This window comes from Otolemur garnettii, unplaced genomic scaffold (assembly GCF_000181295.1).
Source record: "Otolemur garnettii isolate 467f Iridium unplaced genomic scaffold, OtoGar3 scaffold00073, whole genome shotgun sequence".
NCBI classification, from domain to species: domain Eukaryota; kingdom Metazoa; phylum Chordata; class Mammalia; order Primates; family Galagidae; genus Otolemur; species Otolemur garnettii.
The window spans coordinates 5,069,269-5,084,747 of NW_003852468.1; the positions used below are offsets into that span (position 1 = coordinate 5,069,269).

General features: G+C 46.2%; 1 protein-coding gene across 1 annotated transcript in view; it reads right to left on the minus strand.

Moving 5' to 3' along the window:
* Positions 1 to 500: 500 nt before the first annotated feature.
* ATP1A1 (ATPase Na+/K+ transporting subunit alpha 1) overlaps positions 501 to 15,479 on the minus strand; it is a 30,792-nt gene continuing 15,813 nt past the window's right edge. Inside the window, exons 8-23 of the mRNA XM_012807645.1 lie at positions 14,900 to 15,168; positions 14,269 to 14,467; positions 13,772 to 13,881; positions 11,763 to 11,897; positions 10,998 to 11,190; positions 9,430 to 9,605; positions 8,196 to 8,332; positions 7,277 to 7,427; positions 6,299 to 6,467; positions 5,999 to 6,153; positions 5,520 to 5,643; positions 3,957 to 4,102; positions 3,718 to 3,848; positions 3,356 to 3,457; positions 1,253 to 1,344; positions 501 to 858 (exon numbers count right to left, since the gene is read on the minus strand). Coding sequence (XP_012663099.1) covers positions 830 to 858; positions 1,253 to 1,344; positions 3,356 to 3,457; positions 3,718 to 3,848; positions 3,957 to 4,102; positions 5,520 to 5,643; positions 5,999 to 6,153; positions 6,299 to 6,467; positions 7,277 to 7,427; positions 8,196 to 8,332; positions 9,430 to 9,605; positions 10,998 to 11,190; positions 11,763 to 11,897; positions 13,772 to 13,881; positions 14,269 to 14,467; positions 14,900 to 15,168 — 2,318 coding nt within the window. The 3' untranslated portion in view covers positions 501 to 829. The remainder of the gene's footprint in view (positions 859 to 1,252; positions 1,345 to 3,355; positions 3,458 to 3,717; positions 3,849 to 3,956; positions 4,103 to 5,519; positions 5,644 to 5,998; positions 6,154 to 6,298; positions 6,468 to 7,276; positions 7,428 to 8,195; positions 8,333 to 9,429; positions 9,606 to 10,997; positions 11,191 to 11,762; positions 11,898 to 13,771; positions 13,882 to 14,268; positions 14,468 to 14,899; positions 15,169 to 15,479) is intronic.

Below are 15,479 nucleotides of genomic sequence, written 5' to 3' on the forward strand. Positions count from 1 at the left end.
ATGTACTTGAGATTTTTTTTTGCTTTTTGAGACAATCTCATGCTGCTGCCCTCGGTAGAGTGCCATGGTGTCATCACAGCTCATAGCAACCTCAAACTCCTGGGTTCAAGTGATCCTTTTGCCTCAGCATCCCAAGTAGCTAGGACTACAGGCACTTGCCACACCACCAGGCTAGTTTTGCTATTTTTAGTAGAGATGGCAGGGGGGGGGTGTCTCATTCTTGCTCACGCTAGTCTAGAACTTCTGTGCTCACTAACACGGGCAGAATGTTCCCTCTTAGCCAGTGGTTCTCAAACCTGAATGTGAATCAAAATCACTTGATAGTTTACTAAGGCCACATTGCCAATTAGTCTGACTCCATGGGTCTGGATATGCCTTCCTAACATGCCCCTGGGTGACAATGACCAGCTGCCAGCCTGGGGGTCCCATGCTGAGAACCATAGCTCCAGGTCACATACAAGACCACCTGTGCCCAAGAAGTGACGACAGTACAGACAAACTCCGTTATAATAGCCATCTTTATTTGTAAAAATCCAGATATAAAATGTATGCTTTCAGTCTTTCCAAGTTCTCCTTTTTTACAAAAACAGAAAGGCACGTAAAAACCTTCCCCGCTGTCATTCCCATAGGTGGTGTTTTTCAGGCAGCCCTCCCCCCTCCCCCCGTATAGCTACATGCTTCATTCCAGGGCATCTCGCTTCCCCCACATGCGTCGGTGCTTTCCTACCAGGGTAGAGTTCTGGACTCCAAGACTTAAGTACACAAAGAGGGGGCGGGGTGGATGCAGGGTGTGTGGTGCTGTGCTCCACGGCGGCGTGCAAGGCGGGAGCTAGTAGTAGGTTTCCTTCTCCACCCAGCCTGTGGGTGGCAAAGAGAAGACATGACGTCAGTTTTCCCTGCTCTGACATCCCAGGGGGAAACAGGCTAAAAATCAACAGGGGAGGACGAGAGTGGGGCATTCAAATTCAATATGGAACCTCAAATGCATTTACTTAAATCTTCTTAGGAGTATCATGTTACTGTAACAATGGTTTAGATTTCTGACCAATTTTTACTAACTTGTATTTACTTTGTATTTTAAAGCCCAGAATGCGATCAGTCCTACGCTGAGATCTACACTGTGAAGGCGTGACCACAGTGTAGGTTTGCTGGGGCAAAGGCCTCAACCGGTCAGTCAGGCCCCCTGATGGAGCCCAAAGGCCGAGGGGACTATAGTCCCTCCCCCAACCAAAGTGAAAAGGCCTGTGATTACCGCCAGGGCGTCGCCTGATGATGAGTTTTCTGACTTCGTCATATACGAAGATGAGGAGAGAGTAGGGGAAGGCACAGAACCACCAGGTAGGTCTGGAAATAGAATCAGGTACCAATTTACAACATGAAGACAATTCAAAGGAAAAGAGGAAGAGCACATCACCAGTGACAGGAGAAAAGCCAAGTTGGTCCCATCAGGAACAACAAATAAAAATGCCCGTAAAAACACTGCTATGTGCCCAGGGCCTAGTGATGAGGTAGAAACCACCCTGCGGACATGCAGAAAGGAATCCCCACCCACCTTCAGTTTGGTTTTCCTAAGAGTCAATTTGTAAGGTGAGCTGAGTACATTTTCTACTGACAATCCCAAGGAATTTGCGCATTTTCTTTTTATCATTTCTAAAGCATTTAAGACGCTTTTGACTCCCCCTGCCTAATGTCTTGGCATTTGAAGATACAGACCTGCCACTGTGGGTCAAAACTAGTTTATTCATCATTCCCTAAACCTGCTCTCTGATGATGGAATTTAGGACAGCCAGTTGTGTTTAGATCTCAGACCTGGGGACCCCAACAGATCACAAAGACCACACAGGCCCTGGGCTGCAGACAGGCTCTGGGCATCCTGTGTGGGAGGGCCGGTGCTTCTGTGACGACCAGCTTTTGCCATTATGTGACAAAGGCTGTCCCTGGGCAGGAATCTGGTGGTTTCTTCTTTCCAGGCATCTGTGACAGCAGCTAGAGCTCATTTGACTCAGCTGCCAAGTAGAACTGGGCAGAATCCATCAGGAACAAGCTCCCGTGGTAACCAAAGAGAGAAAGACCGAGAAGGTGGTGAGGCTTCTAGTGTGGATTTCCATTTCCACCTTCTGGAAAGCTCTGTGACCTCTCCTGGCCTCCTTTTGATAACAGTGGCCCGAGCTGAAAGAACTCAACTTGGGCATGGCTTGTCCCTGGTGTACGCCAGCTCTGCTCTGTGCAGGACGCTGGGAGTACAAAGAGAAAGACACTGCGGGCCCGGCCTTCAAGACAACCACCTGATGGAAGCGGAAATGACAAACAAGGAATGCCAAAGGAGAAGGGACACTGCACAGGCGGGAGGGCAAGAGCCCAGGGGGACAAGCTCTGAGGAAATGGGGACTGATGGGTGGGGGGAACAGCACGGGGACCCCAGAGAGAGGGCGTGCCCTATCAGACACACAGGCAGTGAAGGGAGACTGACTTCCCCTCACACCAGCTTGGGCAGGTAGCAGATACAGCTTCAAAGACAGGCCGGGCGCCAGGCTCACCCACCCCACAGACGATCGCTGCAGACACTCAGCTACAAGTGGATGAGGCTGCTGGGTTTGGATTACTTTAGGCCTAAGACCAGTAGAAGGAAGTTTTGACATCAGGCCAGGTGGGATGGTCCAGATGGGTCTAAGCAAGGACAGGCCACTGGGAGTTCAAAGGAGCCTGTGGCAATGGGTTCCACAGCCTGTGACTTAGTGCATTCTACTTAAGTTGCAGCTGCTTAAGCTCAACCAGTTACTAGATTATCATCAACTCGATGTTGCAAAAAGCTACGAGTTTGTGGTAAACGCTCTATGAGAAAACTCAAGTCTATCTGGAGGGCAGTCATTCACTGTGTTTAAAGGTTGGCTTGGTTCTGACCAGTGGTGCACTTCCTGTGATCAACTCTACCCGTGGCCTCAGATCTGCTTCTCCAACCTTCTTTCTCTGGAAGCAGAGGATTCAGAGTCCCAGAAAGGTAGAGGGCTCATGATGGGCCAGGAGTAGGTAAGCAAGTCAAGATTTAAGCCTGGGCCCTGCGCTCCAGGATGCCCCAGCTGGCCTCTGAAGAGCCCCTGGACAAGGGCAGTGCAGGACCTGAGCCTTCACTATGGCCAGCTGGTGCCAGGGCCTGTCTGGCCTTATCTTACCTTGGGCCAAATCCTATACCCTAGATTTCCCAATTGGATTTACTGACAAATCAAGTTTCCCCTTAATCAAAAATTCATAGGAATTCTTGAATACATCACTCAAAATCTGAAAGTAACAGCTATTAACGCATGTCTTGAGGGAGAAGGCCGCACATACTATTCAACACTCAAGAGGACCAACTTACTTGAGGGGATACATCCTAAGGGCGACACCCATTCCAGGGCAGTAGGAAAGGAAAGCAGCAAGGGCCGTCTCTTCAAAGAGGCCAAATATTAAGATCTTGTTCCTAAAATTAAAGAGGGGAGGGAGAAAGCTTAGAAGACGCAAATAGACTTATCTTCAAGTGCTATGTGTTGAATAATAGATCAATCCTTAGGTACTCAAAAGTCAGATGAAAAAACTAGAAAACAACATTTTGCTTCTTAAATTTGCTCCTAAAACTAGATTCCAGAAACCCAGTCAGATGGTGGGATTTTTTGCAAAGGGTTTAAAAATCACCAAATCCCTTTGTGGGCTTGGGCCCCTGACATGCCCTTCCCCACTCACTTCATCCCCTGCTGGAAGACTGAATTCCTCCTGGTCTTACAGATGACCAAGTCGGCCCACTGCACCACCACGATACTGACGAAGAAGGCTGTGTGGCAGGTGAACTCCACGATTTTCCTCTGCTCGTAGGTCTGAAATGCAAGAGGCAGACAGATGAGATGTAGCTCTTTACCCACATGGCTGGTGGCAGTGGGGGCTTGAGGAGCTGTGGCTCTGGTCATGTGAGGGCCCCTACTCACCCACTGCTGTCCATAGCTGTCCTCCACATCATTGATCCAGCGGTCATCCCAGTCCACTCGGAGGCCCAACAGGTGAATTGGGAGGAAGCCATTCTCAGCCAGGATCACAAAGTAAGTGAAAAAGCCCCCCAGGGCCTGGATCATACCTGAGAAATTGGGGAAACAACTTTAATGTGAGAAGTTTATGCAAGGGCATTTCCACGCCCTTCTGCAGGCCTGGCAGAGACATAGGGGTCACTCGCAGCAGTCTAAAGAATCTTTGCCACAATTTCCGTAATGCACTAATCTGTTCTACTTGCATGTTCAGTGAAGCAATCCATTAATTCAGAAGAACAAACTGCTCAAGATGGCTTCCCTGGGTTCCCCTGAAGGAGACTTGGCAGAGGATTTGCAAATGTAGGGCATCTGACTGCCCCCCACCTAGACACCTGTTGGCTGGTCAAGCTCTGCTGGTGGAGCAGAGATCAACAGCAAGGCCATGTGGGTACAGGTTCCCCATTTGGTGGTGACCTACCAGCCAGACCTTTAAACCCATGATTTCTTTTTTTTTTTTTTTTTTGAGACAGAGCCTCAAGCTGTCCCCCTGGGCAGAGTGCCGTGGCATTACAGCTCACAGCAACCTCCAACTCCTGGGCTCAAGCGAGTCTCCTGCCTCTGCCTCCCAAGTAGCTGGGACCACAGGCACCCGCCACAGTGCCCGGCTATTTTTTGGTTGCAGCCGTCGTTGTTTGGCGGGTCCGGGCTGGGGATTCGAACCCGCCACCTTAGGTGTACGTGGCTGGCGCCTTAGCCGGTTGAGCTATAGGCGCCGAGCCTAAACCCATGATTTCTTCAATGCCTAACTCTCCATCCAAATTAGTGACAGATAATTGTGTACCCCAGGGAATGCCACCTTAGAGTTAATCCAGGCAGGTCTCCTTTGAACTTCACTGAACATCCCAGGGGCATAGTCAGCAAGGATACCCTCAGTTCTCAGGCAGAGTTGACTACAGTTTTCATAAAAAGGTAACTAGGCAAATGGCAGAAGATTTATTTTCATGTGGAATTTAGGTTTTAGTTTTTTTTTTTTTAAGAGACAGAGTGTTACTTTGTCACCCTCCATAGAGTACTGTGACATCATAGCTCACAGCAACCTCCAGCTCTTGGGCTTAGGCGATTCTCTTGTCTCAGCCTCCTGAGTAGCTGGGACCACAGGCGGCTGCCGCAACGCCCGGCTATTTTTTTTTTTTGTTGCAGTTTGGCCAGGGCTGGGTTTGAACCCAACACCCTCGGTATATGAGGCTGGCACCTGGCTCACTGAGCCACAGGCGCTGCCCCAAATTTAGTTTTTTTTTTTTTTTTTTTGCAGTTTTTGGTTGGGGCCAGGTTTGAACCTGCCACCCCTGGAATATGGGGCCGGCACCCTACTCCTTGAGCCATAGGCGCCACCCTTCATGTGGAATTCAGAAAAACTCCACAGTTTCACCCTACACCCTGGATCTGAAGTCTGAGAAATATCTGGGGCAGCCACGACCCCCACACATGCGTTAAACCCGCCCCCTTCCTACTCTGTGCCAGGCTCACCGATCTGTCCATAGGCCATGCTGATCAGCCGCTCATTCACGAGTTTGTCCGTTTTGGGATTCCTGGGCTGTCTCTTCATGATGTCACTCTCAGCCTGCTCATAAGCCAGGGAGATGGCAGGAACCTGGGGTAGGAAGGGCGAGAAGGAATTTAAAGTTACCAAAAACACAAGGAAGCTAATATTATGAACCTTTTGTTATAAATTTCTTTTTTATGGGTCTCACTTAAAAAAAAAAAAGGTAAATTTTTTAAAATGGGAAATTCCCATCTGATAAATAAGCATTAATTGCCATGAAGAATGAAAACACTGATTCTTTATTGCGGAGACTGGGAGACACGCTGAATATAGCTCTGGAGAATCTTTTCCTAATGCCAGGCCACCCTTGCGGGTCCTGGGAACACAGTAGAGCACTAATGCCAGAGAACGGGGACCTGGCTTACACCCGCCACCCCAGATGCATGGTTGCTGTCACACTCACCATGTCAGTGCCCAAGTCAATGCAGAGGATGGTGACAGTCCCCAGTGGTAGTGGAATGTTTGCAATAATAAATATCAGGAAGGGGGTAATTTCTGGAATGTTACTGGTTAGGGTATAAGCAATGGATTTCTTCAAGTTATCAAAGATCAGACGACCTATGAAAAGCGAGATTTGGTTACTGTATGGCTGAGAGAGACAGGCTGACTAGAAACTAAACACAGGCAGGCAGTGTGCAGAGACGGATACAGATCCAGCATCTGCAGGAGTTCTGGGTGAGCATCTTCAACACACTGGGCTCACCTTCTTCTACTCCAGTCACAATGGAGGCAAAGTTGTCATCCAAAAGAATCATGTCAGCAGCTTGCTTAGACACGTCTGAGCCAGCAATCCCCATAGCAACCCCGATGTCCGCTTTCTTCAAAGCTGGGGAGTCATTCACACCATCGCCAGTGACAGCCACAATAGCACCCTGCCCAAAAGAAGGGGTGGGTTAGTGAAATTGTTCATTGTAGGGATGCAAATCAATGAGGTGAGTGCCCCACTCAGTGCTGGTTACTGACGCTGCCCTCTTCCCCGGAAAGACTGTATGTTTTCTGAACCATGTAATAGTGAGATTAACAAGGGTTGCTCAAAGCAATGATTTTGGTGAGTGGCACTCTGGAAAATCTCATTCCTGTATCTGCCCCCCCCCCCGTCTTTTCAAGGTAAGGGGCAAAAGTCCCCTGGTCATTCAAGTCTCTATTACAGATTTTAAGAGCCCCTATTGCTAGTGCAAAGAAGTCTGCTGAAGGTTCAGGCTTCTGTGGCTACTAAACTGTTAAGGGATCCTCGGCCGGGCACGGTTGCTCACGCCTGTAATCTTAGCACTCTAGGAGGCTAAGGTGGAGGACTGCTTGAATTTAGGAGTTCAAGACTGGTCTGTGCAAGAGTAAGACCCCCACCTCTACTAAAAATAAAAAATTTAGCCAGGTGTTGTGGTGGGCATCTGTAATCCTACCTACCCAGGAGGTTGAGGCAAGGGGATCACTCGAGCCTAGGAGTTTGAGGTTGCTTGCTGTGAGCTATGATGCCATAGCACTCAACCCAGGGTGACAGAGTGAGACTCTGTCTCCAAAAAAAAAAAAGAGAAGAAGTCAAAGAGAACTCCTCCCCTGGGCCTGGGAGCCTCACTGGCACCTTTCACACACGTCTGATAACACTGGGTATGTTTCTATCCTGCTGCTTTGTTCCCACCGCAAGTCCCGTCCCCGAGGCCGCCTGACACCAGGGCTCACTGACCTGTCTCTGGCAGCCTTCCACAATGATAAGCTTCTGCTGAGGGGAGGTCCTGGCGAACACGATCTCCGTGTGGTACTTCAAAATCTCATCCAGTTGCTCAGAGGTCATGTCCTTCAGATCACTGCCATGTACCACACAGGCCTTGGCATCTCTAATTAGGACCAAAAAATAAAGTCACCCATTTCATCGGCAGCATGATGAGGGGATGCACTTGGTAACGTACACACTTTGTAAATGATACAAACATAGAAGCTACAGTCCATGCAGCATTTTACAGGTTACAGAGCATTTTAAGTAGTTTATCTCACTGGAGGCTCACTCACAGCTACCCATGGGACAGGCCTATCTGTCATCTTCCTTTCCTCCCCTTTCTAAGACATACTATAAGACACACTGAAATAATATAACCAAGGTGTACAAAGTGGCAGGGGTGATTAAAGACCAAACCCTTCCCTAACTCTAAAGTAGGGTGTGGGGGCCCTAAACCATAAAAACAAAAAACTATTACTTTTTTATCTATTTCCTTTATTACCAAATTTTTCTTTTCTTGGCCTGAACGACCTAAGCAATTGTCACTTTATTTTATTTTGTTAGTGTGGACCTGGAAATTATCAAGGTGCTCAGCAGTACAGCTTGGTGGTTAACACCGTGCAGTCTGAAGCCAGACTACTGAGCTGACTGCACAACTTCACCTGTGCGAGGCACTGTGAACCCCAGACCCTGCGAGCAAAGTGGGAGCCACGCACCACCTAAGTGCTGCTTACCACGACCTCCCTGGGGATGACAAGACTGCTTTCTAGTAGTGCAGGTTCATGCCCTACTCAGAGCAAGCCCAGCAGAGAACTATTACAGAGGCTAAAGGTTTCTAACCACCACTATCTGCTTGTTCACGGCAGACTGATTGAGCTTCCAGCCTTACCTGGGGTTCACCTGGCTGACTGGGATGTTGAGCCGGGCAGCAATGTCTTCCACGGTCTCATTGCCTTCTGAGATGATGCCCACACCTTTGGCAATGGCTTTGGCTGTGATTGGATGATCTCCCGTGACCATGATGACCTACAACAAGAATCAGGACAATGTGAACACAACTACCAAGCAAATGACCTAAAAAGCCTGTACATCAGTAAGTAAATATCAAGGAGGACTCAGCTGAGAACATCAAAAGGAAAAGAATGCAAATATAAAACATAATAAACATCCATGAGCCAAAAATATAGTATTTGCAAGCAGAAAAAATCAAATAGTATTACAATGTTGGTGTGAACAGCAGGTGAGAGACTGAGGAGGAAAACACTTCTTTATCAAAGCAATGTAAGCAAAATAAAAAGACTTGAAGTTTTATATTCTATTTTTTGTAAAATAAAAAACACATTACATAAATGTGTTCGCAGAAAGAAAACACACAGCCAATATGATCTTACCTTAGCGCATGGTCACTAGCATACACAATACCTAGTTTTTTCTTTTATACACAGTTGCATAAAAATACATTATTTATTAAAACCAGCAAAATACAAAAATCCGGTGCTGGTGAGATTGTAGAGGCACCCCAGATTACTGCTGATTGGCATTCTCAAACTGGCCCAATCTGGGGTGAGAGCGGTATGTAGCAAGAATTCCAAATTGCTTCTATTCTTTTTGATCTAATGATTATCTCAGAAGAATATACTTTTTAGTATATTTGGCTACAAACAGTCAATGTGGTAGGGGAATAATTTTCTCCAAAGGTTTTCAGGAGAGTATTACTCATGAGTTTTTCAGGGAGAAATAAAACCAAATCAAGTACCCAGCAGCAGAGTATTAGTACATCTGAGTAATAATGTTCAGGTACTTAAGATAAATTCAAAGACACATTCACTGAAAAAGTCCATTGGAAACAGACATGCCATTCACTGCTATTAATTCAGAATAATAAAGGTATTTCAATATTTAAAACTTCAAGTCTTTTTTTATTTGGCTTACATTTCTTTGATAAAGAAGTGTTTTCCTCTTTAATCTTACCTGCTGTTTACGCCAACACTCTAATACTATTTGATCTTTTCTGCTTGCAACTAAAGCTTTGGAGATGAGAAACTAATGCTCCAGGTGACAAAACAGCCGGCCACCTGGCCCTGGAGGGCAGCCTGACCAGCACAGGCAGCATCCGGCACTACCTTAATTCCAGCACTTCGGCATTTGCCCACAGCATCGGGAACAGCCGCCCGTGGAGGGTCGATCATGGAGATGAGCCCGACAAAGCAGAGGTTATCCACAGGGAAATTCACATCATCAGTGTCGAACTGGAACCCTTCAGGAAACTGCTCATCTGGTAGAAGGAGGTGGCAGAAACCTGCAAGGGGGGCAGGGAGCCTTTGAGGATTCTCACTGCAGCCAGGAGGACAGCGGCAGCCTGCCCACCACATCTACCTTCAGCCGGATGTGTGGTCTGGAATATTTTTAAAATAGCTTCACAAAAGAATGAAGGTTTTGTTTAACATTTATGAATAGTAAAGAGTCACTGACAGAAAAAACCAATTCATAAGACAGAATCCATCACTCTTGGCCACAAAGACACAGGCACTGTTTGACGTGAGAAGACTGAATTGACCGCAGTGATTCTGAGCACTGAGATGTTAGGGTTCTAGACCTGCCCACTGACAGGAGGTTATCAGGATCTGGCAAATCATGTAATTATATGTCTCAAGCTACCCTCTCTGGAAAAAATGAGGTCACACGTCTGCTCGCTTGTTCATTTAACCAAAATATGTTACTGAGCACCAATATGGGGCATCACACTGGCTACGTGAAGGAATAACGCAGATGAGGCACATTCTGCCCGAGAGGTTCATCATCTGGCATTACAGTCAACACACGAATCAAGACATTCAATACCCCCTTCAATTTTGTATGAAGGCTGAAATGATCTTTGAAATGTGGACTCAAAGAAAAGAGACTTCTGCTTTGGAGTCATGGAGGTGGGGAGGCAAAAATCACTTACAGTGATCTTTCAGTTGGACAGACATGTATGAAAGACACCACGAATCACACACAAGGAAAAGGCTAAGTGCCTGGGTATGGGACCAGGTAACCAGTTCTAAATTATTCAAGTTAAAGAGAACAGAAAGAATTAGGTGAATAATAAATTTATATTTATCTGTCTACAAAATATTATGAATGCCAGTTTCTCAAACATGTGCATGAATATTAGGGGTAGGAATGAACTTCTAAATCTCAGTGGCTATCAGGGAGGGAGATAAATACCATCTGAGACTAAAAGTTTACTGTTGTTAGTCTAGTTTATGAGCTAAGTTCCCATATAAATTCACAACCATTCAAAGGCAGTCAGGAAATGGCTATACTCCAGATGCACTAAGAATTAATTTTAATTTAATTAAGCCTATTGATTGTGGCCATAGCAACAAAGGTAGGTAAGGAAGATTCCCTTCCCCCATTTCTTTCTTTTTAAACAAACAGAACTGACCAGCACGAGACCAAAGGTCTAAGTACAAGTCAGAAACGAACCATCAGGATCTGGTTTCTCACAGCCCCAAACACTTAACATTTCTAAAGCACTTAGTGTTCTCAAAATAACGGGGCAAATGTAAACAGGTTGAGATCACCCCAGAGAGACACAGAGGAGGTCAGAGAGAGGTGGAGGTTAACGGGATCACCTGTAACCGTCCACCAGCCTAGACAGCCTGACAGGGCCGTGCAGGTGCTCACAGCCAGGCTCCTCACGCACCTAGCACCCGCTCTCCGAGGCCGCCCAGCTCCAGGTAGGCATTCTGAAAGGCGTCCTTCAGCTCCTCGTCCAGGGGCTGCTCCTTGCCGTGGATCAGGATCGAGCTGCAACGGTCCAGGATTCTTTCTGGGGCGCCCTTCATCACCAAAAGGTGTCGGGGCTCAGACGTGTTGGGGTTCTTATGAATGGACAACTGTGAAGAATTATTCAGATGTGAACATGGGTGGGGGGGGGGTGGCAGTCCTTGGAGGAAAACAAGGCTTCACTTACTATTTAGTATTTGTCAACAACCCCCCCCCACTCTAAACCCCCCCCCAAACCCTCCACCACACCAAGAGTCCTTCTTTCTGAACTCTGGGATATCTTAGCCCTTGTGATCTACTTTGAACACCACAGAAACAAAAAAAAAACAAGCACTATGGTGTATTTGTAAATTCCTGACACATGTTCACATACAAAATGTTCCTGAAGAACATTCCAGAACAAAGGGATTGGCACACATTTGTGCACATACACTCCATCCCCCTCCCCATCCCAAACTGCAAATACATTATTTCCAAAGGGATCACTCTATTATTTTGTAAGCGGTTTCATTTATCAACTGATACTCAACTAAATTAGGATTTTCTATATGCAGTCAGGGTAAAATTTAAAGTTAAAGCTTATAACTCCAAAAGGAGAGAGAATATTTCTTCTTTAAGTTTACATTCCTCTCGTCTTGGTCCCCAGCCTGCCCTCACCCAACCACACGATTGACCGTCAGACCTGGTACTTGTTGGTGGAGTTGAAGGGTATCTCCACGATTTTGGCATATCTTTCTCTCATCTCCTTCACAGATCCACAGCACACCTCAATGCATTTTAGAAGCGCTGACTCAGAGGCATCTCCGGCAACAGCCCGCTGTGAACAGAGACATCCTCTGTTAATTATCCCAAATTAGTGTCACTGAGGAACCACCAAAAAAACAGGAAAAATAACTTGGACCATATTCCAATCTTGTCAGAGGTGGGAAGGACAGGAGGGGTGGAAGCAGCGATGTGGAGAGTGGCCGATGGCTGCGCGCACAGCACTTCAGAGCCCAACTCCAACCTGCTCCTCCACCCACATCAGATTCTGGTAATAAAAGGGTATATGAAGGCCTCACCTGGCCCAAGAGAATAGCAACACACCCTTCCAATCTACTTTAGCCTATTTTTATCTTCCCCTGGCCTGTGAAGCATCTCAAAGCCAACACTATTCCCAGCTACGTATTTCTGGTTAGGAGTGAAAATACCAGGCCGAGAGGGTAAATATTTATAGTATCCTTCATTGCCCTAGAATTTAAAAAATAGCCTAGGGTTTCAGGACTGGGGGCAAATGGTCTGCTTCAAGGGCAAAGTAGAGCACTTTACATTCTAAACATAATGTGTAAAATTATCTGGCCCTGAAGGCCGCACAGCACACGGGAGCACCAGTTCGGCCCTGATATAATCTAATCAGCAGGCATTTTACTTTGAAACCACATGTCAGGTAACATACTTGTATTTCCTGTGATATACTTTTATGATGACATGCTTATATTTTTAACATAGTAAAAACATTTCAAGTTGTGGACAACATTTATGTCTTTATAAATTTTAGAGCTCTGACATCCCAGGCTGCCTAAGCAGACAAGCAAATTAATGCTCACAAGTATACTAACCTTGTGTAGTAAGAACGGCATAGGGTTTGGTATGAAACACAAAGTAAGTGGAGATCGTTTTTAGGAAAAGCCAGTTACTGAAGCAGGGCTACTGCCCCCTTTTATGGGCAATAATGCCATCAACACTACTCAACTCCGGAAATACTGATAATACATCTCCTGCTATCTTTCTGGGGATTTTACATCAGAAAAGATTTGGTATGTGTGAGTCCCAATGCTTAAAGCCTAGAAAATCTCCACTTTGAGAAAGAAAAACATGAGGCAGACATGTCAAATTTCATCCCCAAGATAAGCAACATCATCCTCCAATCAACATCAAGGCAATGTCTGGGAAATCCCCTTTACAGAATAAACAGACCCTATTTTCCAATAGAGGCCATTTCAGTTACATTTAAGCCACATTCTCTCTGGTAACTCAGTTTACACCCCAAACTACCACTGGTAGCTCCACAGAAGGGACCCAGAGTCTAGAAAGCCTCATATGGCCGCTTCTCCTCCTGAAGGACTTTGTGGAGCTCACGACCTTTCTGAGACTTCATCTTTACTGGGGCAACAGAGAAAAACCTCGGTCATTTCCAACTGCATGAGAATTCCATGAGGCTGAGCTTATTTTTGTCTTGAGCTTATTTTCGCATCATTAGTAAATAAGCAAAGAACAAATAAGATAAGCTGAGCTATTTTAAGAAAATAAATGGCTTAAAGGATTTACTGGAATCTACTGTATTCTAATATGCAAATACGATTATGGAGTCACTGGAGCAGCCCTCACTGTCCACTAGGTTAGGAGATAGATAAACTCAGAGTAGTCAAAGCAGGCTAATCAGGTTTAAAGGTTGCCTTCCACCTCCCCCTGCTCCTCGGTCAGATCTTCACTGTATCCTTCCTTTTCTCCAACCTCTCTGGACACACGGCTTTCCATACAGCTACCCATCATCGATCACCACGCGGACTGTCCCAAGCTCTACCGCGAACGGTGGTTGTACAGACACTGAGGTGACGTGCTATTTAATAAGACCACTCAGTGGCAATTCTTGGGCAGTATCTATACCCAGCAAAAGGTAAACTAACGGTTAACAGCAACTCCTGAGCGTACCTTAAGAATAGGTAGGTTCTCCTGGTTAGCCTGAAACACTGCCCTGTTACAAAGACCAGCAATTCTGGAGAGAGCAAGCCAGGTGGCTGAAGTCTTGTCAAAAGAGACACCTGATGGAGGTGAGAACACAGGAAAGAATGCCTGTTAACTTCAAACGCCATGTTCCCAGTTCTCCTACTGAAGGCCCATAAAAGTCTAGTATGTTTCATTCCATTTCTCAATTAATGAAACTAATCAGGTTTTAGACAGTTTCCAATCACATTTGTAGGGCAAATTAACTCTTCTATTAACACGTAGAAAAAACCCATCTAAACCCTGTATCTTTGACTCTTTACCAAATGATAAAGGTTACCAAAACGTAATGAAATAAGAAACTGCCATGAGCTTCAAAAAAAACAAAAAACAAAAAACAAAAAAATCATGCAATTTCTTATTAAAAAATGAAAAAACAAGCAAAGTAAAGAGGTGGCTCAAGTGTGTGGCTGCCGCGCTCTTACCACTCTGGTTCTCGGTTGTATCAGCTTCGTGGATTTGATTGTCAAACCACATGTGGGCCACTGTCATCCGGTTCTGAGTCAGAGTTCCAGTCTTATCCGAGCAGATGGTGGATGTGGACCCCAAGGTCTCCACAGCTTCTAAGTTTTTCACTAAGCAGTTTTTCCTTGCCATGCGCTTGGCAGTGAGTGTCAGACACACCTTAAAAATATTCAGAATTAGATTCCTTCCCTCAATCAGGCTGGAATTCTACACAGATTCCTGCTATACCCTAATATGAAAGAACTTTGAAATTAAATCTCTCCAACCTCCTGTTGAAGCCTAAGGAAATAATAATAATAACATGTATATGGGCCTTCCCCCTCCCCTCCAGAAAGCAATACATTGTTCCCCTCACCTAACTCGCAGCCCTTCCCCTTTCCCCAGCACACAACTCTGGATCGTGGCATTTAAGGACAAAGCTGTGCTTTGGGGCTACTGCCTGTATAAACACACGCTGAGGTTTTTCTCACTGTCAAAGCTCGACAAGCGGTGTGGCTCTGAGAGAAACGGTACATAAACGCAACCCCTTAGAAGAGGGACGCGTCTCACACACAAGGTGACCAGAGTGACCACTCTTCCCAAGCCTCTTACCGTGACAGTGGCCAGCAGGCCCTCTGGTACATTGGCTACAATGATACCAATGAGGAAGATGACAGCTTCAAGCCAGGTGTACTCAAGGATCAGGGAAAGGATGAAGAAAGACACACCCAGGAACACAGCCACACCCGTGATCAGGTGGATAAAATGTTCAATTTCTGCAGCAATGGGGGTCTGGCCGCCTTCTAGCCCAGAAGCCAGTGTGGCGATTCTTCCCATGACAGTGCGATCGCCAGTGTATACGACAATGCCACGTGCAGTCCCTTAAGAAAGAGTATGGGAGATTGTACCAAACTGCATCTAACTGGAAAGAAGCCACAGAATTTGCACAATTACATAGTATGGTTGGAAAAAAGGGACAAGAACATATGTTTTTAAGGGCCAGTTCCCTGGCTGTATATACAGTTGGTATTAAACCACAGACACTTGGGCAAAGGGATTTCTAATCCATTAAGAGGTCAGCAGCTCAATGTCTGTGCTGGATTGGCAGTGAAAACGGAAGCAGCAGGCTGGGCCTGGAGGAAGGGGAGACGCAGCCGCAGGGCTCCCTGGCTTTCCTGCCAGCAACCTGTGC